Source organism: Fringilla coelebs, assembly GCF_963513975.1.
Source record: "Fringilla coelebs genome assembly, chromosome: 6".
Taxonomy (NCBI): domain Eukaryota; kingdom Metazoa; phylum Chordata; class Aves; order Passeriformes; family Fringillidae; genus Fringilla; species Fringilla coelebs.
Window position 1 is genome coordinate 6241417 of NC_140034.1, and position 27755 is coordinate 6269171.

Here is a 27755-nt window from a genome sequence, read left to right on the forward strand (position 1 = left end):
GCCAAGGAGAAGCTGTGACTGCTGCCAGCTGGCCAAGCTCCCAGAGAGACAGTCCATCCCCTGGGAAGATCAGAGGGCAGCACTGCCACTCCACCCTTGTAGCAGCACAGAGTGTGGAGCCAGAGCTAGTCCTGCTCCTGCTGGGGTCTCTTTGGGGCCAGGGCCAACCCCCAGAGGAGGGTGACAGCTCTTGGTGTCCTTTGTGCTGCTTGGGATGCAGCAAGCCAGGGGAGATTCAGGCAGTCAGCTCATGCCTGGTGCTGCAGAGTTAATTTTGACCCATGGATGGCAGCTGATCTGCTGGTGGTAGGATTGAGATAGGACTGGTGTAACTCCAGCCTGAATTAATGGTTTTTTTCCCTCTATCCTTACACAAAGAGAAAATGCCCAAATAAGCCTTTGTGGCACCATATCTGTTAAATAAATATCTTTTATCAGTGACTGAGCCACTTGAAACATGGTTCCCTGCCTGCTGTCAGAAAAGGCAATACTAAACTGCACTGCTTCTTGGAACTCATGAGGTTTTGGAAATGAGCCAGAGCAAAGGGAAACCAGCCTTCAAACCCCTAAAGCCACAGGTCATCTGTGGCTTGAGTGGGCTGCAGTTGGATTCATGCGTGGAAAGGCTCTATGTCACAGATTCCCCTACACTCTTTTGCTCTTGTGAAATTGCTCTGCTCACTCAAACTGGTGGCTGCCCTGACAGGAATAACCCCAGGGGAAGGACAGCTATTTGGGGTGATAAAATTAATGGGAAACTGTCTTGCAGCCTGCCCTCTTTACTGCCCCTCATCTTCTCCACTCAGAGCTGCCTTGGGGTCCTTCAGGACTGACAGTTTTCCCAAGGCACATTCAGAAGTTCCTGCCAGAACTGTTGGATGCTGCTTCCCAGCATCAGCCTGTGGCATCTGTGGATCTCTGCTGGCCAGGAAGCAAGGCAGCAAATGCCAAATATTGCCAGTAAGCTGACATTGGAATGGGGACACATGGAAGAGAGAGGATGGTCTTTGGAGGCCAGGCTGTTGCCTGTGCATGAGTTAAATGTGCCATGGAGTATTGGGTATCTCATGTTCTGTCATGTCTAGCACAGGACAGTTGAAGTCACTGATTGTCTGAGAGCCTTCCCTACTTTCTCCTCAGTTTCTTACAACCAGGCTCATGCTGAAAATCTCCACCTCTTCTCCAGGGAAGCTCCTAATATTTTCAAGTCTGCTCTGCCTGTGTCTTCCTTTGGACCTTGCTGTGGTTTGGGGCAGTTCAGGTTGTTCTCCTCTTCCCTGGGGCTTGCAGTTAAAAGAGAGCTGTCCTTTAGCAGAGCTGGGTTATAGAAATAGGCACATCATTCCCAGACAATCCCTATTTCCCTGAAGCCCACAGCATGCAAGGGTGGCTGGAGCATCTGGGTGTAGCACAGGCACTGCTTGCTCCCAGGCTTTCTCTGGGCTGTGCTGGCACAGCCCTGCACAGCCCTGGCCAAGTGAGTGTCTGTCCCAGTGCTGTTATGTAAGGAAGAATTTCAACATTAATTACCTGTCTTGGCTTTGGGTTTCTTTCTGTCTCTACTAGAGACACCAGAATGAGTCTCAGAAGATTCAGCGTGGCTTCCTCAAACAAAACAAACAAACTTTATTTCACAGGCTCTGGGCTTTGCTGATTTCTGCCAGGAGCATCCACTTTTCTGGGATGTTTTCCCTTTGTTTCCCAGCCACTGAGGAGGGACAGCAGTTTTTCTGGAGATGCTGCTGAGCATAGCTAACATGCTTAAGTATTTGAGCTGCAGGGAGGCTGGCACTTCCAGTCAGGCCAATTAAAAGGGAAAAATTAACATTTCCCTTTGCTCTCAGCCACCTTCCTGCATTGTGAAGGGCTGGAGGAGGGAGGGGTGCCATCAGAGCTGTAGAGGTTGGCTGGGACAGAAGTGTGTGCTGGGCCAGAGGTATCTGTGTGGATCGTGTTCTCCCTAATGGCTTTCCTCCCCCCATCTGAAGTCATTAATGCTCGTTAAGCCAGGATGGAAACAGACCCAAACAACAACAGTCTACAAAATAATTCCATCACTCCAGACTGGTTCTTTTTTTTCCTCCAGTGAAGCAATTAGTCTCCTGTGATCCCATTTTTAGCCAGGCTGGAAACAAGCAGCCGGACAATAGTGAATTCCTCTTCTGGCAGAGCAGTCATTGGATCTGCCCCCTGATGGGAAAGGTGAGGTGAGTCCCTTTGCCTGTCTCTAGGGGAAGAATCTCCCTGTAGAAATCCCTGTGGGCCTTGCTAAAAGCCCTATTTTTGTGCAGCCTCTCCCAGTGAGTCACAGCCTCTGGCTACTCTGAGAGCTCTCGGTACCATGGCTTTTCTGCCAGCCCACTACAGGGTTTAATTCTCTGTGGTTTTGCTCTCATGGGTGTACAGCCCATCCCACTCCCTGGCTGATGATTCCAGCTGTGGCTGCCAGAAAGTCATGAAGTAACTTGTGGTTTATACCAGCAGCAGACCCATGTAGGACTCGTGTGGAGGCGGCTGAGACTTTCCAGTCTCACTCATTTGAGTGGTACTTGGTCCTGGGAATGGCTCAGCTTGGTCCTGGGAATGGCTCAGCCCATGCTAGGGGACAGTGCTGTGGGGTAGTGGAGTGTGATATGAGCAAGGTCTGGCAAAATTTGGGGTGTGTGATAAGGAAGAGAGGGGCTGGCTGAAGTCACTGAGGCTGCCCAGAGAAGCTGTGGATGCCCCATCGCTGGAAGTGTTCAAGGCCAGGCTGGGAGGGGCTTGAAGCAACCTGCTTCAGGGGAAGGTGTCCCTGCCCGTGGATGCTGGGTTGGAATGAGACAATCTTTAGGGTCCCTTCTAACCACAGCCATTCTGTGATTCTCCTCTATGATTCCCTGAAGTCCTGTGTAGCACCACACAGAGCTGTGGGGGGAGCTTGGCCAGAGCCATCCATTCCTGTAACTGCTTGTAGCATGAGTAAGGTGCTGTCCTCTGCCCAGGGCAGAGCCTGCAGCTGTGCCACACACGGGGCCTTCCTCTTGCCTTTGAGGTTTTTGTAGGGTGTGGGGAAGCACTGGGTTCCCCCTCCATTTCTGCAGCACCCTCACTTCCCTGAAAAGCATGAGTGGGACAGGGGGGCAGGTACAGCTGGAGAGCAGAAGGGATCTTGCTGTCTCTAGGTTCTGAAAAGCTGCCCCAATGCCACCTTAGCAGCTGGACAGTGCTAAACCCCAACACTTCCCTTTCAGGGTGCAGGAAGGCTCTAAGCCCAAATCCACGTTTTACCTCATGCACACGAGGTGAAAGCCACAGGGTTTCTAGTCAGGTGCCAGGAAAAGCTGCAGCTGCCCAGAAAAGGGCAGCTGAGGACAGAGGGGAGCTCTGCTCACTGGCTGCTGGGATTAAGAGCAGCTCACGGCGTGTTTGAGTCATGTGTCACCAGCTCTGACTCCTCTGGAATGAAGGTGCCGTGTGGGCACCAGGGCCGGCGGGCTGTGCAGTGCTTCTGCTCCACGTGGAAAGCCAGGCTGGAGAAACACTTGCCAAAGAAGTCTGCCAGGCAGGCTCATCTGGGGATGAGCAGAAAAAGTGTTTCTGTCTGATCCCTACAGCTTGGATCAACTCTGGGACACAGCCTGCTGCATCTGAGCATCAGCCTGGGTGTCAGCTCCATGCCTGGGCAGAGCTGCCCTGGTTGCTGTGGAGGGATGAGAGGCTGTTGATAAACATTATCATCTTGTTGGATGTTCTCTGGTTTGAGTCATTCCAGCCATGGTGATGGTTGCTGGTGGTGCCAGGAGTGCCTGCAGGCTCTTGGGGTGGGGGTAGCAAAGCAAATGCCCAAGGGTTGAGTTCCAGGTGGGTGGGATGGCTGTGGGGATGCCAGTGTGTGCAAGGGAAACTCAGGGATTCCAAACCTGCAGCACCAAATTAAGGGACTGGCTGGAGAGGAAGCAGGGTGGGTTTGCATTTGTATGGCTGTGGTGCTTCCCAAGTCACCACAGGGACAATGGGAGGTGGGAAGTGAAGTAACCCAGTGTTCAAAAGCTGATTCCAGGTGCTCTTGGACATAACCTTGATGGGAAAGCAGCTGCTCTGTCATGGTGTGGCTGCTTTCCTGTTAACTGCCCAGGACAAAGCACACTGCAGCACCCACAGCACCACCCCCAAACAGTGTCCTGTGTTCTCATGGCATCATTTCAGGAACTGTGGAATCATTCCTCATGCAAAACCATAGAGAAGCTTACAAACCATTTGTGGAGTAAAGCATTGTGGAGTCTGTTTGAGAACAGAGATGGAGGACAAGGACAGGTAAACTTACAAATGATGTCCCCAAAGTGCAGAGATGACACAGGCCATCTATTTTTCCATGTCTGCAAATCCATCTAGAAAAGTTCCAGGGGTTCATTAGCTTTAATGTGTCAGTTGTGGGTGATGCATTTCAGCGTGTTGGTATTAAAATAATGCCCTTTTTATTCCTTTTTCTCAGGACAGTACAGTCATTCTGCTTTCCCTGAGCCTCCATGGTTTTCCATTAGTCCTCAATCAATTATTTATTCATGGGAGAGTATTTGAGAGCAGCAGTCCAGTCTGAGAGCAGCAGTACTTGACTGTGGAGATGAGTTTGTAGTACTTGATGGCTAAACCCACTGGACTTGTCAATAACATTAAGAAGTACTTTCCTGCCACAAAATAAAAATGTGGCCTTGTAGGTGGAGAGTGCTAAACTTTGATGAGGACATGAGCTAAAAAACAGTGCACTTTAAATGCCACCTGGGTGTAACTTTAGTGAGCACAGAGTTTTTTGAGAATCACCTTGCCTTCAAGTTGACTAACTTTTGTATTGTGATAGAAAATCTGTATTGTTGTGCAATTCTGGCCTGTGTTGTAAACATGGGAGGTTTAGGTAGAAAATCTCTAATTCTGAGTTTTGATCTGATGTGGTGCCTTAGCAAGGGGCACCAAGGTTTTTGCCTGATGTTTCTTGTCTTCCTAGACTAGAAATAAGTTTTTGTGGGGATTTGTGGTGTCTTCTTCCTGACCAAAGGGATTTATAAGCAAGACATATTATTGGAGCCTGTGTAAGCAAGAGGGACCTGATAGCTTCAGATCTTCCACAGCTGAAATAGAAAAAAATCTGAATATGTCAGGAGGCATATTTCCAGCTAGACACACAGCACCCTGGTCATCCTTCTCCATGGTCACATTTGTCAGAGGCCAAAGGGACTTGCAGGGACTTGATGTGTGCATGTACTAAAAATTCAAGGGCTGAAGCAGTGTAAAGACAGACTTCCCTCACTCTTGTCCCATTTCTACTTTTTTCCTTGATGGGGTCATTGGAGACAGTGCTTATTTCATTTGGTGATTAATTTGTTTCATACCTAACAGGAGCAAGGCAGCTGGCAGCTCCTTGTGCCTGGCAGCCGTGTCAGGTGAGCATCACTTGACTCCTGCTCTGGCTTCCTGCTGCTTTACCAACAATCAGGGAGCCACCTAAGGCACCTAATTTGGGAACTTTGGTAGCCTTGTCAGCTGGTGAGTCAAATTTAGAGGGTCTGAAGTAGCTTGGGAAAGCATCTGTTCCCCTGTGCCAGCTGAAGAGGGAGCCCAGACCAATGAGACTCGAGGGTTAAGTGCTTGGTGTGCCATGGGATAACACCAGCCAGCATTGTTAGAGGGCACTTTGGGGTCTGTTTGATGCTGTGTGGCATTTGGGGTGACACATGGGATCTGGTCTGTCCCTGCTGGCCTGGCACAAGGGTCAGTGTCACTGGTTCCTGTGTGCAGGCAGCCTGGGAGGAGTCAGAGTGGGACTGCAGAGAGCTGAGCATGCCCAGCCAGGAATTCCACCTGGCTCAGCCCTGATTATCCAGCATCCTTGGGCTTCACACAGCTCTGGGTGAATCACCTGTAATGAGTGAATAACGACAGTAATTCACATGAAATGAGAAACTGAATCTTGGGATAATGACCCATCTTCTATGCCCCTAGAAAAACTTCTTCCATCTTATATTTAAGTGATTGCTGTGGTCAAAAGCAGAGAGATCAGAGCAGTCAGAAAAGCACTGTGTTTGCCTAAAGGTTCTCTGGAGTCTTAGAAAGAAAAGAGCCAATTATATCAGTGATGGTGTCAGTTTATTTTTTTAAGAAACAGCTCTCAGGACAGCATTTCCTAGCAAATTCATTAATTTCTTCCAAGGGGAACCAGGCAGAACCCCCTCCTGTGCAGCAGTGGGGTGGCTGTGTGCTTTGTGCCCACGATGTGTCACTAGCAGGGAGAGTGTTCTTTTGCTCTGTGCATAAAAATTCAGTGCAGATGCTGAGATTTTCAAAAGCAGTCATGCTGGGCCGGCATGGATGCTCCCTCAAAAGTTAATATAGTAAGTTTGGCAGTGGAAATCTACAGGCCAAAGGAAGGTGCTTTTAAAAATCCTGTCTAAAAATACAGTACTTCTGCCTTCAGCTTTGTTTATTCCATTATAGAAAGGAGATTAGCACCTATAGCCTTAGCTTTATAAATCTGGATCTGTAATTCAGAGCCTTAATAAGGTTAAGTAATTTTTTTTTTCTCAGGGCAGGGCCTATTTCAGAATTGAGTGAACTTGACAGGAGTCGTTTTTTCACTGATTTCCCTGGATTTAGAGTCAGGCTCAGAGTACAGTGAACCTCACCTGTATCAGATGAATGTGGAGAAGTCTGCCTGACCAGATTTACAGGTTCCAGGCAGGAGTGTCCTTCCCACAGAGCCCTGCTGCCATTCCCAGTACCAGCACAGGCTGGTTTGCTGCCCAAGCCAGTGCCAGAGGCAGTCTGCACACATCATCCTGATGGATAGGGACACCTTCATTTTTATTTTCTTTGGTATTTCTAGGAGGGAAATATTCCTCCTAAGACTGGAGTGTGAGGAGGGTGGGTTCCATGGCATCTGTGGGATGAGCAGGAGAATCCCTTTGGTGTGGGCTGCTGGCTCATCCCCCCAGGGCAGGTTTAGTGGCACACAGTGGGGACCTGTCCCGTGTGCTGGGGGAAGGAGGAGCCTTTTCAGCAACACAGGCCAACCCTGATGCCACCAGGACAGTTTGGAGCCTTCAGCAGCCCTGTGGAGGGCTGTGGGCAGCTGGTGATGACTAATCCTGGATAACTCTCACTCCATCTTGTAGTGCTGAGACCATGCTGTGCTGCGGGCACAAACTTGATTTAATTTTAATTTCCATATCAGGCTTTGAATCAACATTGATCTATTTTTGTCAAAGTGACACAACAGGCTTGTGCTTTTTAACCTCTCCTAGCTCCATCAGTCCCCTGATTCTTGTTCCTGCATTTGGGTCTTGAGTCTGTTGTGTGCCTCCTCTGAAGACTTCAGGCAATGGGATGCACAAAAAGAAACATTGTGGTTGCTGGGGTTTTTTTCTTCTTCTTTTTTTTTTTTCTTTTTCCTCCTTTTCCCCTCTTTTTCTGGCAATGGTAAAAGAAGAGCTTTGTTGGGAGCAGCAGTAATGTTTCAGGGCCAGCAAATTCCAGTGTTGCTGCCCAGTGGGACTGAGGAGTCCATCACAGGACTAGGCTGGCAGCTCATGCAGAGAGAGAGCGTGGCATCCATACCAAAAGCTGGACACGAAGCCTTTTTCCATCCACCTCTCCCCTTCCTGCAGTAAATGGGAGGACAAATGCTCTGGGATTCAGGGAAACACTTCAAGGACAGCTCCTCTTTCCTGAGTAGAGTCCCACATAAAAGTGCAGCAAATAATACATAGATTATATATAAGTATCCATAAAAAAATGCACGCACACCAATTTGGATGTATAAATAAATTACAGGGGTTGTGCCATCTTTGGGATTACTCCAGTGTGGCAACCTCCAGCACGCCTGTGTTTCACCAATAAAGGCTCTGTCTCGTGGCTGCCCCATTTCACATGTCCCCCATGGCTTTTTGCCCTTGTAAAGCTGCCTTTGGACACTGTCATCAGCCCTCTTACAGCTGCTGTGGGTGTAGTAAGGGGGAAATTTGTGGGTGTGCCTGACCCCAGAGGGACTCAGTGAGGTCCCACTGGGTCTGTACCACCAGCTTGGGGGAAGCTCTGTGATCATCTCTGGTGGTGTGCCATGGGTGTTTAGTCTCTGCCTTTATACCTGAGCCTACCACTCTTGTTTTAACTGGAGGATGAATCACACCTCATCTCAGCAGCAATGAAATCCTGTGAGTAATTGTGTTAATCTTCCACAGGTGCCCTTCTGAAGTGCACAGAGGGGAGGGGAGGTGAGAGTGCTGGTGCTTCAAACCACCAGAGGGGTCTTGGGTGCTGGGTTATGGCATCTCCTGTGCTGTAAGAGAAGTCAGTTCCTTGGGCAGTGCTTTGTCTCCAGAGCAGCAGCCCGGGGTTTAGCAGGAGAGGCCCAGTGCTCTGATGTGGGCTGGGAGCTGCTTCCAGGGAGCCCCTGCAGGCAGGAAGGGGTCAGGCAGATGGACAGCCAGCAGCGCTGGGTGCCGGCCCATCTCTGCCAAAAACCCCATGGTGCTGCCTTAATGCAGGCAGAGTGCTTGTGGAAACTTGTCCTTGTGCTTGAAGGGCTGCTTGACTTTAAAATAGTAATGACAGAGCACTTCTGGATGCAGTGCTTGCCAGTCTGTTTAGTCTGAACAGCAACAGAGCAAGAATCAGACTTATCCTGTGAGTGTGCACTACTGATACCGAGTGCCTTTGGGCATCCTGCAGAGCACACATGCAGGTGTGAGGATCTGTCTCGGGCTAACTCACCCACTCCTGACCTTGCCCTCAGGCAGTCCTTGGCCATGTGCTGTGGTGAGAGCTTCCAGCATGTTCCAGTGCTGTGTCTGTCCCTGGACTTGAGTCCATATTGCATCAGGCTGTAACACCTTGTGTTGCAAGAGAGGTGGAGCCTGCTTTGGAGGCTGAGTATTCCTAAGCCATCACACCTTTATCCCAGCACATGGCTGCAGAGCATTTCCAAAGGTCTGTGCTCTGAGTGCCATCAGGGTGGGTTGGGTGAAGCAGAGACAAGGCAGGAGGCTCTTGTTGTACTCTGCCACATTCCCCTCCCAGCTGCCTGTGGAGTCTGCAGGATGTGCTGTGGTGGGATGGGGCAGTAAAAGCCCCAGGAATGGTGCTGGGCTCCTGGCTGGAGCACTGCTCAGGTGGCTGTAGGATGGAGCCTTCCCACCAGCCTCCTCTGGCTCCCATGGCCAGCAAGGACAGGCACCTGTCCACTGTTAAATGGCCCAGCAGTGAGTGTGGATTTCAGTGGAGTTTCACTTACTTGTACCACTTACCCTGAGTCTGAGTTGGATCCTTGAATCATTCTATCACATTTCTGCTATTGCTTTGTTTGTGAGAAATGAGAAGGTCAGCCTGGAGCCGTGGTGGCTTTATTTACAGTCCCTAAACACTGAAGTCTGGTCAGATTTTGAAAACAACTTTTGGCTGTTAGGCCAGTGTAGAAGGGCACTTGCTATGTTTCATTCCTACTTTCTGGTAATTATGAATTACAAATATCTGGAGGCATCTTCCCCTCATTTCTGTTCTGTTACACTGCACTGCAGGTTGCAGTTTGCTGTAGCCAGGCTGTCTGTGTGGCTGACAGTGGTCTGGGTGGGTTTCACCTCAGAGGTTGTTTGGAAACCAAAATAAATGTTTTCTTTACCCAGAGGAATGTTTTTCAAGGAAACAAAGAGTTGAAGTTATGTTTTGCAGTCCCTGCGTGTTTTGACATTTCCTTCTGCAGTGCTGGGGAGGATGGAGCGCACAGACTGAATCCCATGGGATTTTGGGAATTGTGCTGGGAAGCTGCAGGTGTGTAAAGCAACACTTTCCATCTCAGCCTGCCATGCCCACACAGTGGTGTGTGTAAATGCCTACACACTGCTTACATGCTGGGTAACAAGAGCATCCTACCTCTTTTTATTCGGCAGCAAAACTCAGGATTTCAACTCTTTTTCTCCAGTTTGGTGCAGCTTGATCCTTTTCTGATGTCAGCTTTGTGGCTCCCTTTATCAAAGGCCAGTAACCTGGTGTTTCATTTGTGATTTCAGTGTTTTCTCCTGCCCTAAAGATGTGCCTAAGCAAATACCAGCAGCTCAGCCTGGGTTTTTATGTCTTAGCTCTGGTAGAATATGTTGCAGGTCTCAGCTTCAGCCTGTATTTACTGCTGCCACTCAGCTGTACCACTGCCTAGGACATGCTTATCTCTTCCTTGGGAATATGAGAGCGTGAATTTTTGGTTATAAAAGCTTACTTCATCATAGAAATAAATAATGTTTGGTTGTTATTAGAAAAATGTGGGAGATGTGAAACATTTTCTATGAGGGAATTTATAATCAAGTTCTCTACAACCCAAGACTTACAGTAGAAACTGCATTAATTCCAAAAGTTGTATAAAATCTTGGGGACAAAATGTGGAGATCCCTAGTCCAAAGCTGGTGGGAATAGATTCATGAAAATTGTTATTTTCTGTGAGTTTCCTAACTGAGTCTCCAACATTTAGTATGGAAAGAAAGGTTAAAAATAGTTTTGTGGGCCCAAAATAAATGTTAAGGCTTTTTAAAAGCAATTTTTTCTTTTTTGCAAGTCAAGACAGCATTGGTTTCAGGTAAAAAGAAGTATTTTAGCTTGGATGTTCCTTATGAATGCAAAGGAAAATGGGAAACATTATCAGCTTCACAGGAGTATTTAGGGCTTTACATAAAACTGAGACCTCCATCTGTTCTCCTCCTTATTTAATCAAAGTATGGGTTTAAATCTGTTGTCCACTGTATTTGGAGCAAAGCCTCCAACTTGAAAACTACTGCCTTTTCCTTAACTATCTTACCAACTGTGCTATTCTGCAGGTTGTACATCTTTCATTCTCCTCTGTTGAAGTTGCTTCATTAAAAAAAAAAAAATGACAATGTTTTTGGAGCAGGAGTTGGAAATGTGTATTACTTTGGCTACCAGAACAGGCAATAGAAATGCATTTTTCTGCATCATGATGGAGATTGCAGTATTTTTGTGAAGTAAAATGACTTCAACAGAAGAGGTGGAGAAAAATTAAAATCTCATCCCTGCTTGCAAGGGAACTTGAACGCACATTTGCTCACCCAAAAGTGTTTCCAAGGAGTGTCTAAAGGAAAAGTTTTCCCCTTTAGAAAAGCCAGAGTTACTCATTTAGCTCATTTCAGGTTTGGGGATTTTGTTTTTCATTGTGCATTTTTTGAAAACCGTTTGGCTGGAGTTTTATGTTAGCCACACTTACCTTTGTGGCTGGCTCCACTGAGTGATTTGCATTGGGATGGGAGCACCAGGCTTTAATGAGCTTTAAACTGGACCTTTGAGATCAGCAAACCTGGGATAACCTTGAGGGGAGGCAGGAAGCCAGTGTCTGCCACCCTTACACCTCTGGATCCTTACTACATGTACAGCATTTACCAAAACAGGGTGATGAAACCAAAATAAGGCAAAAACCCTCCAAACTTCATCCTTTCAAATACAGTTTCTACATCAGGAGTGAGATGGCAGGTACGTGTATCACACACATTCCCTGGCAAAAGTCCCTGGTGCAGGGAAATTGCATTTGACAGATGCTTTGGAAAAGGACCAGATCATCTGCAATTGTAATTTTGGGTTTTCTACAAACGTCAAACTCGAGCAGCAGATGTGCAAAGAACACCTCTCCCAGTGAGTGACACTGAAGCAGCCCATTTTGTCATTTCTTCTGGGTCTAGACTAAACAAGGCCATTAAGCCAGTGTGCCATAGCTGAGGGTGAGGACAAAGACAGCCTTTTCTGAGTCAGGATGGAGCCTGTTTTCCAGGGAGGCTTTGCCAGTGAAAGGCAGAACCTCAGCCGGACCTTAGAAACGCAGCCTCAGAAAACCTCTCTGCCGTTACTGCTTCATGGAACTGCTAAAAATATTGGATGGAAAATGCAAGTATTAAGGAAATGAGGTAGATTTGGCCTTTCTGAGCTGGATGGCTTCCAGTTTCATCAGCTTCCCGGAATCCTTGCTGTGAAAATGAAGAGCTCCTTGTAAATCTCAGAGAACTGTCAGTGTTTTTCCTCTCATGTGGCCGTGCTGGCTTATGGGGAGACCTGTCAGCATCAAGCAGTGAGTTCAGAGCTGGGATGGCTTGGGACAAAGGCTCAAACCACAGCTTTCCCAGGGATTTATCTTATGGGGCAGCCAGAGAGAGCAGGCTCCAGAGGAGCCCGTGGCTGAGGCTGCCACCGTGCTGGCCCACGAGACCTCCGAGAGGGAAGTGTAGGATGATCTCCTGTCACTTTGCTGAGCAGAGAGCATTGAGCAGCCTTCTGTGGTCATGGGAGGTCCTCTTCTGAAATGATCTGCACGTAGCCAAGGGCCTGAGCAAGTGAGAGCCAGAGTAACGTCACATTACAGGTTATGTGAAAATAGAAAATGTGAGTGTTGGGTTTCACACTGCTGGACAGAAGTCAGGAGGAGACAACAGACACTGTTAATGGGTTTAACGTGCAGTGTGGAGGAGCCAAGAGCTGGAGCTCTGCCTCATGTGGTTAGAGCTACGTTTACCCAGTGAGAGGCAGACAGTTTAAATTTAATGACAATTACAGAGATAGAGGCTCTCTGGGAGGACACAACCAATGCAGCGCTCTCACACCTGCAGGGCTCCTGCCATCTCAGAGCTGGGGTGAGCATGGTGCCCTGTGCAGCTGACAGGGATTTGGGACATCCTGCAGCATATCCTGTGGGGCAGAGGCTGGGAAGTGGCAGCGTGCCCTGCTGATGTGGTCAGCAGAGCTGGCCCAGCCCCATAGCTGTCTCTTGCCTTTGCTCTTCCACACTTGTGACTGTGTTTCTGCTGGCTCAGATGTAAGGATGGTGTATTTTGAGGTATGCCCAAAGTGTTCCAGGACGTGGTGGATGTTTCAGGGAACAGAAGGAGGTTTGCTAGGGGGATCTCCAAGTGAGTTCACCAAAATTCCCCTTCCAGCTGTATCTTTAGGGGCGCACCACAGCAGTCAGCAGTGCCCAGGACCAAGAGGGTGTTTGCTGCATTTAAACCCAAGCCAAGAATAAACTGTGCATTTCAGCCACATCGTGGCAGATTCCTGAAAACAAGGCCTGCCTTCATGCTTGGAGGGCTTCCTTGCCCTGCCAGGAACCACAGGGAAGAGCAACAGCAGCTTTGGCTGTAAACTACTGCTGAAGATGTCCTGTCGTGGGCAACCACGCACAAACCTCTCCCTGTGCTCCCCTAAAGCCTTTCCAGGACAAGCCTTTGCCCACATGCCTCAGCCATCATTTGTGATTCTCAGAAGGGAAAAAATAAGTGTCTCCTGCTGAGCATCCCACCCAGAGCAAACACTGCAGTGTGAAACAGGCATGGGCACTGTCCTTGGCATCCCAGTTTCACTGGGCAGCTCGTGGGCCTGCTGGGAAGAGCAGCAGCATTGCCAGTTTTTGCTGGCTTGTGTAGCCAACCATCTTAAAGTTCAAGAAAGAGGATGTGTGATCCTGTGATTAAGATCCAAGCTGGAATTCAGGAAGCTGGTGTTCAGCCTTGTCTCTGGGGGACACGGGCAAATTTCTTAACTTCTATCCTTTGCTTTCCCATCCATTCAAAAGAGGCTAAGAATACTTTTCCTTATCTCTTTAGGAGAGGATGTGACTCTGATTGTCTTACACAATGTGTCCTTGATCTTTCCAGTGCAGCAGTGTAGCTGAAGGAGGGCTGTCTGGAAATGCCAATGCACAACAGAGCCATCAACCCCCTGATTCTCACTTGAGGATCATAGATGGAGGATGAACAGGATCAAGCTGGATTCAGATTTCAGCTCAACCATTGGTTTTTATATTGATGTGGAGATGTCACCACTGATGTTACCACCCTTCTAGGGAAATAGATATCCAACCAAAGAGCAAAATGGATCAGGAGCCAGCATGAAGGGGTTCTGAGACCCTAGAATGTATTTAGTTTTTTGATCCTGATGTGGGCATCAGAATGACTTTAAAGGTGACTTTGTCAAGCCACCCCATCATGCTGCTGCCTCTGGGCAGCTCTTGGGCCAACACCTGAGACAGTTTAAAAAATGAGCTGTGACCTGTTTGTGCTGCACAGAGCTGCCATCAGAGCTCCTCTCCTGCATCTGCAGTGGTGCCTGGAGCTTGTCTGGCAGCTGCAAAGCAGAGGTGCTACGAGCTGGTGTATTTTTAGGCAGGCATTGCCTAAGTCTGCAGATGACCCCGTGGTGTTCCTGGCAGTGCTTCTGGCTGCAGGTTATTCCCTTGGGCAATCTCAAGGTCAGGCAAGCTGATAAGCTTTGTTAGGCCTCTGTCATTTTGGCAGCTCTGCTTTCCATGAGGAGCTCCCAGGCTGTTAGAGGTGATGTGCTGGAAAAAGTGTCCCCCTGCAGCTTGTTGGGCTGCAGCTCTCTTGTGACAGTGACAAGGAGGTCCCCACTCCAGTGAGGGCTCTGGGGGATGCTCATTGCTTATATCAGCGCACTGTTGGAATTGATACAGCTGGGAGGACTTTAAGAGTTTGCCTTGTGATGGAGGCATCTTGTGCTGCCTGAGATTCCCCCTGCCCATGTGGTGTGATGTCAGTAGGGAGTTTCTTCTCTTCTCAGCTTGGATGATGCTCCAGATGGGGTTTATCAGTCAGGCTGATAACAAAGAGATCTGGGACTGAAGCCCCAGCACCTCAGGAGAACAGGGAATGTTCTTCCCTTCTGCAGAGGCCTTGCTGGGCTCCCCAGCTCCAGTGTCTGCTCCAGTGCAGCTTTGCTGAATCAGAGTGCAGCCTGTGTGCAGCATTCTGCTGCATCATAGCATCCTTACACAGTCTGACAGCTCTGGCAACCTCTGCTCCAGTGAGTCCCAGAGCTAAACGAGCTGAGCCCTGCTAGCCAGGTTTGTGGTGTGTTTGGAAACCCACGTGGGCAGACTCCTGCAGCACCTGCCCACATTAAATGGCACTGGTAGAATGATGCTTCTTCCTCCCTCCCTTTTGTAAGAGGTGACGCAAAAGAAAACCTCTCTTGCATTACTTTTTAAATTTTTATTTTATGATGATGAGGTTTGTCCAGGTTGCAGGTTGAGCTTCTGAGGCCTGGGATGGTTCCTGCATCTGTGTGGTGCTGCTCCAAGCATGCAGTGACTCTGAATATTCTCATTTTAGGGACTTGAAGCTGGACAATGTGCTGCTGGACTACGAGGGGCACTGCAAGCTGGCAGACTTTGGAATGTGCAAAGAGGGCATTCGTGATGGCATCACCACAGCCACCTTCTGTGGCACACCAGACTACATTGCTCCAGAGGTAAGGAAACCTTTCCTTGGTCAGGAAAATGGCCACCATGTGAAAAGGGTAGGTTAGTGCTGCAACTGCCAGTGTCTTTGGCTTTGCCTTATTTGATTGCTGAGCTCAGGGTTTCCTCCTTAGATGTATTATCAGCCCCTTGTGAAGTAAAGCATGAGTAAATCTTCAGACTGCTGCATGCATCAAAATAAGCCTGTATTTTTCTCCAGAAAATATGAGGTGAAAAATGGAAATATGGCTGAAAAAATCTTGAGAGGCACATACAGATGCTGTCCCAGCTTGATTTGAAAGGAGATTAAATTCACCTTCGTTACACAGTTCCTTTTTCTACCTCCTCACACTCCCTGTCATTCCCCAGTCTCACTACAAAATTAATAAACACCTCTTTAAGGAGCAGCTGCACTCCAGATGCTGCCAGATGTTCTGACAAGGTTTCACATCCTTCAACACAATTGAATTTCTGTCTGTGGTTGATGTTTGCACCATTCCCCCACAATCACACTGCTTCCCCTCTCCAGCTGAAAGAAAGCCTTGCTGTAGGAGCCAGGTAGGTGTTTTCTTCCCAAGGGCAAGAGGGAGGCGATGTCAGCTCACACACGTGGCTGCTCAGCCAGTTTTTGCTGGAGTGCCCCTTCTCCTGCAGCTCAGCCCCAGCATCATTCTAAGGCCTGCCTTCCCAGGTGACCCAGCCAAGCTAATTCAGCCCTTAAAGCCCCTGATGTACCTTTGTGCTGATCTGGGGGTTCCCAGAGTGAGATCCCTTCATGTTCCCGGGCATCCTAACAGAGAGCGCTGTTAGCGAGAACTTCTGCGTTACCATTTCCAAATCCTTCTTTCCTCCCCTGCTCTGATATCCAGGGTTGGTGTTTCTTTCTCCCTGTGCTGCAGATCCTGCAGGAGATGCTGTATGGCCCTGATGTGGACTGGTGGGCCATGGGAGTGCTGCTGTACGAGATGCTGTGCGGCCACGCGCCCTTCGAGGCCGAGAACGAGGACGACCTCTTCGAGGCCATTCTGAATGATGAAGTTGTCTACCCAACGTGGCTGCAGCAGGATGCAGTGGCAATCCTCAAAGCAGTGAGTTCCTTTGGCTCTTTGCTCTCTGTCCTAGCTTTCTCCAGCCTAATTCCAGCAAAAGAGAGCAGGCCCAGGGTATTGGCACGTAGAAATCGCGTGAGATCCTGACCCTGACCCTCCTCTTATCTGGGATTGAAGGGTAAACAGAAAGAACATCCTGCCACACTTAGGTGTGTTTGCACAGTTATATGGTTTAGTAGCCAACTTGGCAAGCAGAGTGTGAGCCTGTCTGTGTGTCTGGGCATTCCCCTCCTTGCTTAATGATTGACACTGTGTGGTCATCTCCCAGAACAGATGCAGCAGGTAAATACAGGGTTTAATCAGTAGCAACCATATGGCCAAGAAGTGAAGGCTTCCTGGTAATCCTCTCTGGTAATGCCAGCATCCCCCAGGGTTGTTGCCTATCTGCATGCAAAGACAGAGGTTTGATTTTTGTGTGTTTGGGAGGAAAAGAAACAGCAAAAAGTTTTAGGAGAGCTGTTGCTGGTGACACTCTGTCCTTGTCCTGACGTGTATTCCCAGCTTTTTCCAGGAGTTCTTTTATCCACGTGCCTCACATCTCTGCCTGTGGGAATTAAGCTTTGAAGATTTTGGGCTCTGTGTGAGCCTAATGCACTGGAACTGCCTGGCTTTTCTGTAAGGAATCAAAAGGTGATTTATGACAAGAGTGTTAAACTACAAACTGGGAGACCTAACTTGACTGTTCTGCTCCTGACTTCTTCCTGGCCCTCATCACATCACCAGATATCTCTAAGAACCTTTTAGGAAGAGAAGGATCAGAGTATTCCCTTTTCTTGAGAAAGCACTGTGGACAAAGATGCATTTAAGAGTGGATACCAGTAAATATGGTAATAGAGGATGTAAGAAATAATTGAGTAATAAACCAGTAATTTATAGAAACTCATGGAGCACTGGCCCAGAGAAATGGGGCCATTTGAGGGAAAGAGGAGAGTTTTTAGTTGCAAAAATGTGGAAATTTTCAGCTGAAGGGTTTCTGTTGTATGTGAGTGATGCAACTGCTTCCTATAACTGAAAATACATCTGATAAATTTCACCGAAGTCAACTGACAATAAAATCCACTCCTGGAGGAGTTAAGAGGAGCTTTGAAATCACAGGTTGTGCTCAGAATTGATTGATTGTGATGCTGGAGGCCCTCTTGAGTTTTGGAAATAACTCACTAGGTATTTGAGATATAAACATGAACTTCAGACTCATTACAGCTTCTGGATCTGTGTTTATGTGGTTGAACTGGGACTCTAAGTACCTCTTAAATACCAATTCCTCTTCTGCAGTGACAAGTACTAGAGGAGTGGATTTGTTGCAGGTATATTGCATAATTATGAGACAGAGGTAAAATGTGGTTATGTAGATGCTTGTCATAACAGGAATCTCAGGGTGTAATAAAATATGATTTGTGTTTTAGCCTCTTGATGAAATGAGTGTTTTCATCATGCTGATAGGGCCTCCCAGAAACAGCCAGTGCAGGCTGCAGTCACCCCAGGCTGCTCTAGTTTGTGTTCACAGCCCAGATTTTAACAGCTTAAGGTCCATTCTGTGATTGATAGACAAGGAACTTGATGAGGGGCACTGGAGAAAAAGGGCCAGAATTGAGCAGGGAGCTGGGCATTTACACAGAAAGCATTGAGCATCTCCAAAACCCAGTCAGCTCAGTGACTGCTGGTTCCTTGCCTGAAAAAGAATCTCCTCTCCAGCCCCTCTGCTTGTGTGCTGCATTATGTGTTGCTGGTGACAAACAAATGGAATCAAAGGTGCCTTTCTGGAATGCACATGCACTGCTGAGGGGAAGCATTACACTGTGTCCCCTCTGGGGAAAAAAGCTGAATTTTGGGGCATTCACCAGGAGTCTTGGGAATAACTAGTGGGAATTGACAGCTGAGATGTTCACTGGACGTTCAGCTCCTTGGTGTTTCTGCTTCCTGGGTGGCTGCTACCTGGAGGTGATTGTTGCATCTTATTTCACAGTACTGGTGATAGCTGCCTACAGACTGAATTTGTGCAGCTTCACAGTGGCTGCTTTTGGGCCAAGAGCTGTTCTCTGGAAGAGCTTCTTCTTTCCTCATTTCCTTCTTACACTGAGTTCTAAAGAAGCATCAGAGCATGTTGGCTTTAATGGGAAGGAAACATCCTGTCAAGAGATTGTCTGGGGCTCTAGATTAAAATGGAAGCCACACACACAGACACTTTGATCTCTTTTGAATGATAATAAATGTTATCACTGCTGAGGTATTACATTTTTCATTATATTTTTGATAATGTTTGGTCAGTATTTTTAGGGGTTAGTATAGCACAGAGTGGTAAACCTGGGGTTTTCTTGAGAAAGACAGTAAATTTTCTAGCTGCTAAGTATGTAGATTTTCTTTTATACACACTTTTTATTCTAATATTTCTCTTGGATGCAGCATTATGACTAAATGAGCATCTTCTAATTGCTATTTTGTTTTTCTCCAACAAAACATGCACTTGAGCTCTCTGATTTAGAGCTGTGACAGTGCTTTCTAGCCATGATGCTAAGAGCTCTGGAAAATCAGCATCCAGCTACTTCAGTGACATAAATGATTGTAAGTAATTACATGGCATGGGAAGCCCATGGAAGATCAGGGAATTAAACCTGGATTCTCTTGTATTGCAGGCTAAGGCCTTAGTAGCCTTAATAACTGGATTATCCTCTCACTAAAAGTTCTGCTCTCTAACCTTGAACAGGACTAGCGAGAATTCATTGAGTTTCAATGGTACAAAGCTCTGAAATGAAAATCAAATTCTTAGGTGTACTTGGTACAGGTGCTTAGAGATGCTATACAGATTGATATATCTAGGTTTAGAAAGCACTGGATCCATGTGCCTTTGTGAAGAGCTTCATTTTAAACAAGGATAGGAAGTTTTAGTACTCCTTTCACAGATGCCTTGTTTGGCTTTCATTTTGCGTAATTGCATTTCACCAATTTCCCCCCCTCAGAAACCGCATGATTTCTGAAGATTGCACCCTGTTCATCTTTGCAGTTTCTTGATAATAACAAAACTACGTTTTAGGACCTCATTTACGTCACTGGGTGTTCCTGGAGGGTTTGTGAACCCTGGTACCAAGGAAAACAAAACTAACCTCAGTGCCCTGGGACTTTGTATAGAATTGAAAGCGGAAATATTTGTGCTCCAGAAAATAAACCTTTTAATCTGTTTCCCTTTCTAATGTTTTTTTTTTTTTTGGTTGTCCTTGAATTTTCCCCTAGAGGGCTGGGGAAGGGAGTAGGACAGAGGTAAATCAGCAAGGTTTGATGGAGTCAGTATTCTCAGAGGAGGAAAGTTGGACATCTCACTTGTGTACCCTGCCCTGTGTGAATGTGTCACTGGGGAATTCAGGTACTGATGCTTCGAGCCAAGAGGAGAGAGCTCAAACTGAGCTCTCCTCTGCTTGTGTGAGCAAGTCAAACTGGGCATGGATTTGCTTGTAGGAGTAATAAAAGTGCAAAAGAGGAGAATTGCTGCTGAATGGATTCAGACCATTTCAGCTTATTCCAGACATAAGTTTCGCTTTGATTTTAATTCTTAATTTCTCCATTGCCCGACCTGAATGCAGTTACAAGGAGCTGTTGGGTTTCTGTGTGTCCAATAAATTATTTCAAATACTTTTTGCCATCAACTGACAGAGCAGTCACCAGGGTCTGATCATGGAGAAACTGTGTGCATGCAGAGAGCAGAGACTGCTGCACCAAATCTCTTACAGGGAGAGTGCCGCTAGAGATTACTTTGTTACAGCCTATCAATACTCTGAATTTGTTAATTGTCACCACCAAAAAGTGCTGGAGGAGAGAGGGGAGCTTTCCAGGCAAGCTGTAGCTTTGGGATTCAGCTGAGTGAGCTGCAAAATGAAATACAATCCTCTTGCTTCCCAGAAGCGGGGTGGGTTTTTGGCAGCGTGTTTCACTCACTTCATGCATGCCTTTCTCAAACGCAGATCAGCCACCCTGCCTGGCTCACAGGCAGCTGAGTTTGAGCAGAGAATGGAGGGACACACTGAAAATCAGGTCTCAGAAGTCGATGGTGTAATGGGAAGTAAATTCCCTGGGAAAGCTGCAGGGATTTTCCTTTCTGAGCGTGGTTTCAGATGAGAAGGGCTCAGCCTATGGAGTCCCTCCATGGACTGGTGATCTCAAGTAGCAGTGCTTGGCCCAAAGGTTTGGAAATTTGGATAAGAGATTGCAGCTTAGATGTTTTCACCCTCAGAGCCTGGTAACAGCAGGGGCTGGAAAGCAGCATCTCTCTAGGGAAGTGTTAGTACTGCTCTGCCTTCTGCACCCTGGATTTCCAAACTCCTGTCACAGCTGAGTTGGCTAAAGCCAAGGATGTCTCTTGGCATTTTTATGCTAACCCCCAGTCTTAATGAGAGCTCTGAAACACTTCTGGCCTAGCTGAAATGCTCCTTCCAAAAGTGAGGCTTAGGCAGCCTTGCCTGTAGCTTTATATTTTGGGGACACAAATGAGACTAAAGCCTGTTCTTTCTCCAGCTGGTTAAAGACGTGTATTTTGAGAAAAACACTGCTGGAGTTAAGAGAGTGGGCAGAAGTGGTTATATCCACCTCCAAGTGGGCTTTGTGTGAAAAATAAACACCAGACAAGAAAAGAAGAAGGTGCAGAGGAAACTGGCTGTGGCTTTAGCAGCCTGTGCTTTCTCTCAGCACAGGTGGAATGGCACCAGGGAGCCCAAATGCCCCCGGATTAGGGTGAAGAGTGAGAGGGCTGGGAAAGTGAGGGAGCTTGGCTGAGGGCAAGCATGAGAAAAATTGCATCAGCACCACAGTGCCAAGGATGCAAAAGTAAAACTTGAGCTGTGTTTCTAGAGAACAGCAGCCTGGAAGTGACTCAAAAGGCAAATGGTCTGGTTGAGTGAATTCTCTCCTGCTTTGGGTCACTGAGTTCCTCCTCCAGACACCACTGAGACTTTGTTCTTGCAGAATTGTGTAAAATCCCCTTTGCACTGTCAGGTTAACTCCAAGAGGCTGTCCTGTCTGGGAGTGGTGCTTCAGACTCAGCTGCAGCAACAATGGTGCTCTGTGGGTCAGCACCAGCAGAGTCCTGCTCTGATGATCTGTGTTTCATGGACTTGTTTCTGACTGTCTGACCACAAGGTGAGGAAGTTGGGATTTCCTGTGTGTACCCGTGTGCATCCATAGAAATAGGTTTGGTGGAAGTTAGGAAAGTGTGTCTATGTGTATGATTTTCTTCTTTCCTAAGCTTGCAGCTGTCACTAGGTGAGCAAAAACTGTATTTGAAGGGTACCTTCCTCTGTCCCTCCTTGTCATGAAAAGGAGCAGTGTTTTCCATCATTTTTCAGGGATGATAAAGTGAGATAAATTTTATTACTATGTGTGTGTGTATGAGTTGAATCCAGGACTCCCTGGGGAGTACAAGTTGTCATTCCAAAGAAATACTGAGGAGTGAATACCTGAATACCTGTGTCCCACATGGCCAGTGCACAGGGCAGCCCAGTTTGGCTGGATGCAGGATAACAGCTCCAGCAGAGCCCCTGGAGATTCAGGCTGTGCAGGCACCTACCGTAATGGGGGCTGAGAGGAGAAGAGTGGAGGGATCACAGAAGGGTTTGGGTAGGAAGGGACTTTAAACACCATCCAGTTCCAACCCCCTGCCATGGGCAGAGACATCTTCCACCAGACCAGGTTGCTCCAAGCCCCACCCAACCTGGCCTTGAACACTTCCAGGGATAATTCACAGCTTCTCTGGGCATCCTGTGCCAGTGCCTCACCACCCTATGGCCAAGAATTTCTTCCTTATATCTCATCTATATCTCTTCTCTCAGTTAAAACTGTTCCCCTTGTCACTGTCTGCCTGTGTAAAAAGTCCCTCTCTCTCTTTTTTATAAGCTCCCTTTTAATACTGGAAGTGTCCACATACAGATAAAAAAGAAAATTCCCTGGGACACTTCATCCAGGGCTTACTAAGGGACAGAAAGCAAAGTGAACTGCCCACCCTAAGGGTGCCACCCTGAGTGCCCAAACCCTCAGTGAGGACCCTTTATTTTCAGAAAGGCTTTGTGGATGGTGAATGCTCTGTGCTGAACCAGACTGGCCCCACCACTGTGGGCAAATTGAAAATGCCTTGATGAGGAGAGAAGGCAAAGGGATGGAGCTCTTACAGCAGAAAGACTTAAAGATAAATTTATTAATGTAATCAAAGCAGTCTGCTGTGACAGAGGAGTGGAGGGGAAAGGGCTGGTTCCAAACTGCTGATGAGGATGTTTGAATTCAGGAGAGATGTGGATGAGCCCAGCTGCCTACTTGCTGCAGCTGCTCACCCCTGACATCAGCAGGAGGGTGAGGTCCTCTGGACTTTGGAGAGGTTTATTCTGTTCATATCCTGCAGTTGTTTGGGCTTGAGCACCTCTGGATAGGGGGAGGTCAGAAGTAGCTGTCAGCAGCTCAGATAGCACAGGGGTGTCTGCCTCCTCCCCCAGCACATCACTCATTCTAACATCTGTGCTTTCTGCTGCCTTCCTGCCTCACCTTTTCCCTAAGTCCTGGGCAGTCACTTTGGCCCTTGTACCAAACCCCATTGTTTGTGCTTCCCAGCTCTCTCCTGAACGCCTGCAAGGAGTGAAAAGAGGCAGCCAGATGCTGATGGTGCCCTCGTGTCACCCTGCTCAAGTTGTGTCTCCCCTTTGCATTTTTTTTCCTGGAGATCTGGGCCAGGTTCTTCCTTTCCAAGTGACAGAAAAAGTCAGATAATCTGTTTCCCATTCAGTGCTGGAATAGACAGAATGAACTTGTTTCTGAATGAACCAGATGCATTTTTAAGGCAAAGTTCAAAAGGAAAAGGGTGATGGTGGACCCACTGAAATCAAAGAGGGAGCTGGATGAGCTCATTGCTTTATCCTCAGAGCTGAGGAGCGGCTAAAAAAGGCAGATAGATATTAAAAGTGCCTTCAAATGCCAATAAATTATTCTCCTTGGCATCTCTTCAGAGTTGGCAGTCTCCATAAATTCCCTTGCACAATTTGATTAAGCTTTGGCTTTCAGCATGAGGCTGATATTTAAATCTCTCTGTGAAGCTCCATGCTGGATCTGTGTACACATTTTTCCTTTATTTTGTTTTTCAGAAATGCTTTCATCTTGCATTTCCTGGTTGGCTCCACATCCACTGCTGCAAAAGCAGGGTTTTGGAGCCTGTTGTGTCCCAGCTGGGGAGGAGCTGTGCAGTTTTAAATGACCATTTCTGCCATAAACACACTGTGGTGAGGTGACAGGGCTGTGCCCCACCACAGGTTGCCTTCTTATCTCTTCTGCCTGAGCTTGCACTTCCATACCTGTAACCTGCTCTCTTTTTACTCTTTCCCTCCTAATTCTTAAAAAGCAAACAGCTTTCCCCAGTAATTTTAATCTCTTCTGTTGATTTGATCACACCTTTTTCTCAGGTGCTCCCCTTCCCCACAGTGATAGTCCAAGCTCCTGAATAATTCACTTTGAAAGAAAACTACAGATATCTGTATAGAGCTTGCAAGGTCAAATTCATCTTAAAGCAGCCATTAGGTCTTTTACCATTCCTTTCCCAACAGACTGAAATTAGCTTCTCATTTAAGTCTGCAGTGTGCACTCTCAGATTTCCTTCAGAAAAAGCTCCTGAAGTTGCCTGGTGTGACTCATCCTCCTCTTTCCTGCCAGGGATGGGGGAAGGTGAAGGTGTACTCATAGTGCCAACATTGTTTTCTCCATCTTTTTTTCCTCCTTAGTCTCTGGTGCTCAGGAAGGAGCAATTCCCATGTCTGAGCCTAAGACTCGTGGCCCAGGCTCCTTCCTCAGCTCTGCCATATTTAAACTGATCTTAAAGACCCACAAAAGGGGTTTGGTGACGTCCATTAAAATCCAGGTTTGGGGCAAATCCTAAGGATTCTTTTGAGAACCTGGGTCCAACCTGGGTTTGGGAATGATTGCTGTAGGATGGGGCCAGCTCTGCCTGTGCAACCCCTGGCAGAAGGGGCCAGTCCCTCTAACTGGGAGGTCTTCACACTGTGATAGAGGTAACAAAACTCTGACTGACTGAACTGTCCAGGGCTTTAGGTCTTACTCATCCCTCCAGCTTTGAACTTTATGACATGCTGTGTCTTCTCAGGAACTTTAAAATTAAAAGAATTTAAATATAACCAGGACTACAAAAAAAAAAAAAGTTTCTTTGAAGTTTTTTTTTTCTTTATTGGACTTTACAGGTTTGTTCAGGGCACTTTAGTCCCCTTTGTACTTGACCCTATGTAAATAGACCACCCAGGGTTGTGTAACAGATTCCCAGTTCCTCTTGACAGGACTATCAGAAAAGGATTAATTGTTTTCCCCTGCAACCCAAGGGAGATTTTACTCCTGCTTGAAATGAGAGTGGGATCATGCTCCCAGCCTGTTAATAAGTGTGATGCTCATTTTGCCTTCATGTTTGTGCTACTCTGATTGATGTATTGATTTAGTTATGGACCTGCATATCCCCATGCTGTACCTGTAGCCTGGCTGTGGTAATTGAAAACCAGCAGCAAGATTTTGATATTGTCTGAGCAGCCCTGCAGCTGGTGACCCCTGTGGGGGTGACTGCTCACTTCTGAAAGCACAGCTTTCTGGGGTGTCATCCTGACTAAAACCTTTGTCAAATATTCCATATAGCCAATGGCTGAAGTTAGTGTCTACTTATTATTACTTATTACAGAAATACCAAAAGCAGAAGTGTCCAAAATCAGTAGTTATCCTCAGGAGCCAATGCACTTGATACTTGTGGCCTTTTTATTCTACATTAGTGTTGATGAGTGGGGAGAGGCAAGGAAACAGGTAGATTTTGGCACAGTGAGGAAGTTTGTAGCTGTTCAGACAGCATTTCATTGTGGTAGTCAGCAAAGTCTCATCAGTTTACACCCCTGGGAGATCTGGAGCCAGATGTGTCTGTCCCACATGGGAGTTGCTCTATCCACCTGGGTTTATTTTGCTAGTCAGTCCACCTTGGTTTATTTTGCTGTTCTCTTGCTCAGCACTGTTTGCAATCCAGTTAATCCTCCTTGTTCCTTTGAGCTCTGTCTGGGCAGCACTGAGCAGACATTTCTGCACCAGGGGAAAGTGAGATCAAATTTATCTGCTTAATACCCACTGCACTGACATTTTGTCCTTCTTGCCTGGGGCTGGCACACTGGACATGTGACTTCTGTAATGCTTATTGTTAAATTCTTCTGGCTTTTAGGGAGCTGAGCTGAAGACTTATTTTTACCTCCCTTCCCCTTCTTATCTGGAAGAGGAGATAACAGATATTTCACACTCAGTCTCTTCCTCCCCCCTCTCCTTTAAATGCTTTCAGGGCAGTCTTGTACTTCTGAACCCTGGCACTGTGCTTGCTGGACCTTCTCTGCACTGAAGGATTTTGGCTGCTCCCAGTTTTGGGTAGGCAGGAGTGGAGCAGGGGGTACCCACAGCCTGTGGGTCACATCCTGCCTCAGCACCACTGAATTGCACTGGTAGCAATCAGGGCTTCCAGCAACTGATCCCTCTGTGTGCAGGAGAGGAGCAGAAACACCACATGGCCTCTGATATTTGCAGTCAGAGCAAATCCCCAGATGAGACAGAGGTGGCTTTTGGGAGAGCCACAGTGACTCCAGGCCTGCTCTCAGCAGCACAGTGCTCAGGGAAGGTCAGGGAAGGAGGATTCCAAGAGCCTGGCTCACAGCCACAGCCAGGCACTGGCTGAGCTGCCCTAAGCACAAGGACTTCATGGGACAGACCCACTGGTGTGTCCAAGCCCTGGATTGCTCTCACATGGGGAAATGAGGCACATTTGTGAGCACCACCTGGCAGGACTGGGATGGAGGCTGATGGGACCTTTGCCCAGGAGAGCAAAAGACAATTCTGGCTCAAAATGAGCAGCTTTTTATTAAAAAAAAATAAAAATTCTTGGCTTCCAGTCATTAAAAATAATAGAGGCATTAACAGACAGAACCATAGAACCATCTTTCTTCTTTGTTTGAGGGCTAATGACACCCCAGACCATGGGTTTGTTTGCCTTACATAATAGGCTGCCAAACTGTTTTCAGCAACTGCAGCATTCAGTCCAGAGATTCATGTAGGGAAGCCTTAATTAGAGTAATTGCTCTATTTATATAATGATTCCCTTTTGTCTCAGATCAAATGGATCTTTGAGAAATCTTATTTCCTTTCCAGTTAATTTCTGCCCTGTTAGTTTAGCTCATGAATCTTAATGAAGAGAAGCACCTTGGGTATCTCCTGATCTCCTGCTCTCCCTCATTACTGGGGGGGAGACTGTGGGGCATTAATCTCCTGTGCTGCTGCTGCTGCTCTTCACTTTGGTACCAACATGAGAGAAGCACCAACAGGCAAATTTTAAAACCATGAACTGCAAAATCTTCCATTCCTTTAACAGCCTGACTTGACTATTACAGTGCCACAATTTGAGTAGGGGCCCTGTGAGTCATGGGGTGTGATGCAGGGGAGGTGACAATGACAGGCTGTCCTTGGGCTCCTAGCAAAATAAAATGATGTGTTTTCCTTGGTCTCTGTTCCCTGCCTGTATGATTGGGAATATCCTCCCTCTCTGCTGTGTGCTTGTGTTTGAAGGATGAGCTGCTGGGACACAGGATTTCTCCTACAGGGTAAATACACCAGAGTCCTGGTGGGAACTGGAGTGCCTGAAAGGTTCTATAGTACAAGAAAGAATGATTTCTTTCTTGTCCAGATGGCTGACAGTGTGAAGGGACTGGCTGAGCAGAAAGTTGTATTTCTCTTCCTGAAGTGCAGTGACAGGATTTAGCCTTGTTAATGTTTTCCTAGAACATGATGCAATTTCACGTAATCTGTGATATTACTCATGAAATTAATTGTTCTGATGCAAATAACACATGCATCAGTTATGTAAAACCAATCAGGGATCCCAGTATTGAGAAAGGAGACTTGTAATTCAAGGAAATAAATGCAAGGAAATGGCTGATTTGTGCAAACATCCCTGCAGTGACTCCCAGGCCATTAGACTGATTTGCAGACTCAGCCTCTTGAGACAGAAGTTGCAATGCTGCATGTGAGCAGCACTGTAAGAGCCCACCAGAGCCTTGCTCAGTGTCCTGGGAGTCCTGGAGCCCTTCCCAGCATGGTCTGAGCCATGGGTGAAGGGGAGGACCAGCACAGATCCCCTCACCTGCTGCAGGCTGAGCTCCCAGGGCTGACACAGATTTTCCCCAATGGTTGGCACTGCTGTGGCAGCATTTTTTCCTTGTAACTTCACGGGCTCTCTGTGGACTAATCCCCAGCTTTTAATTTCTTGTCATGGCTTGCTGCATTTTCTCTCAGTAAAGGTTTTCAAATGATCTCGTGAAGTCATGGTTTTGGCTCATGCCAGCTGCTGG

At 47.3% G+C, this 27755-nt stretch overlaps 1 protein-coding gene across 1 annotated transcript in view; it reads left to right on the plus strand.

Annotated features, from left to right (window-relative positions):
- PRKCH (protein kinase C eta) overlaps positions 1 to 27755 on the plus strand; it is a gene marked incomplete at both ends in the record, with an annotated part of 112091 nt that overhangs the window by 78235 nt on the left and 6101 nt on the right. The window contains 2 exons of the mRNA XM_084207840.1: positions 15138 to 15276; positions 16165 to 16353. Of these exons, the coding sequence (XP_084063966.1) occupies positions 15138 to 15276; positions 16165 to 16353 (328 nt within the window). The remainder of the gene's footprint in view (positions 1 to 15137; positions 15277 to 16164; positions 16354 to 27755) is intronic.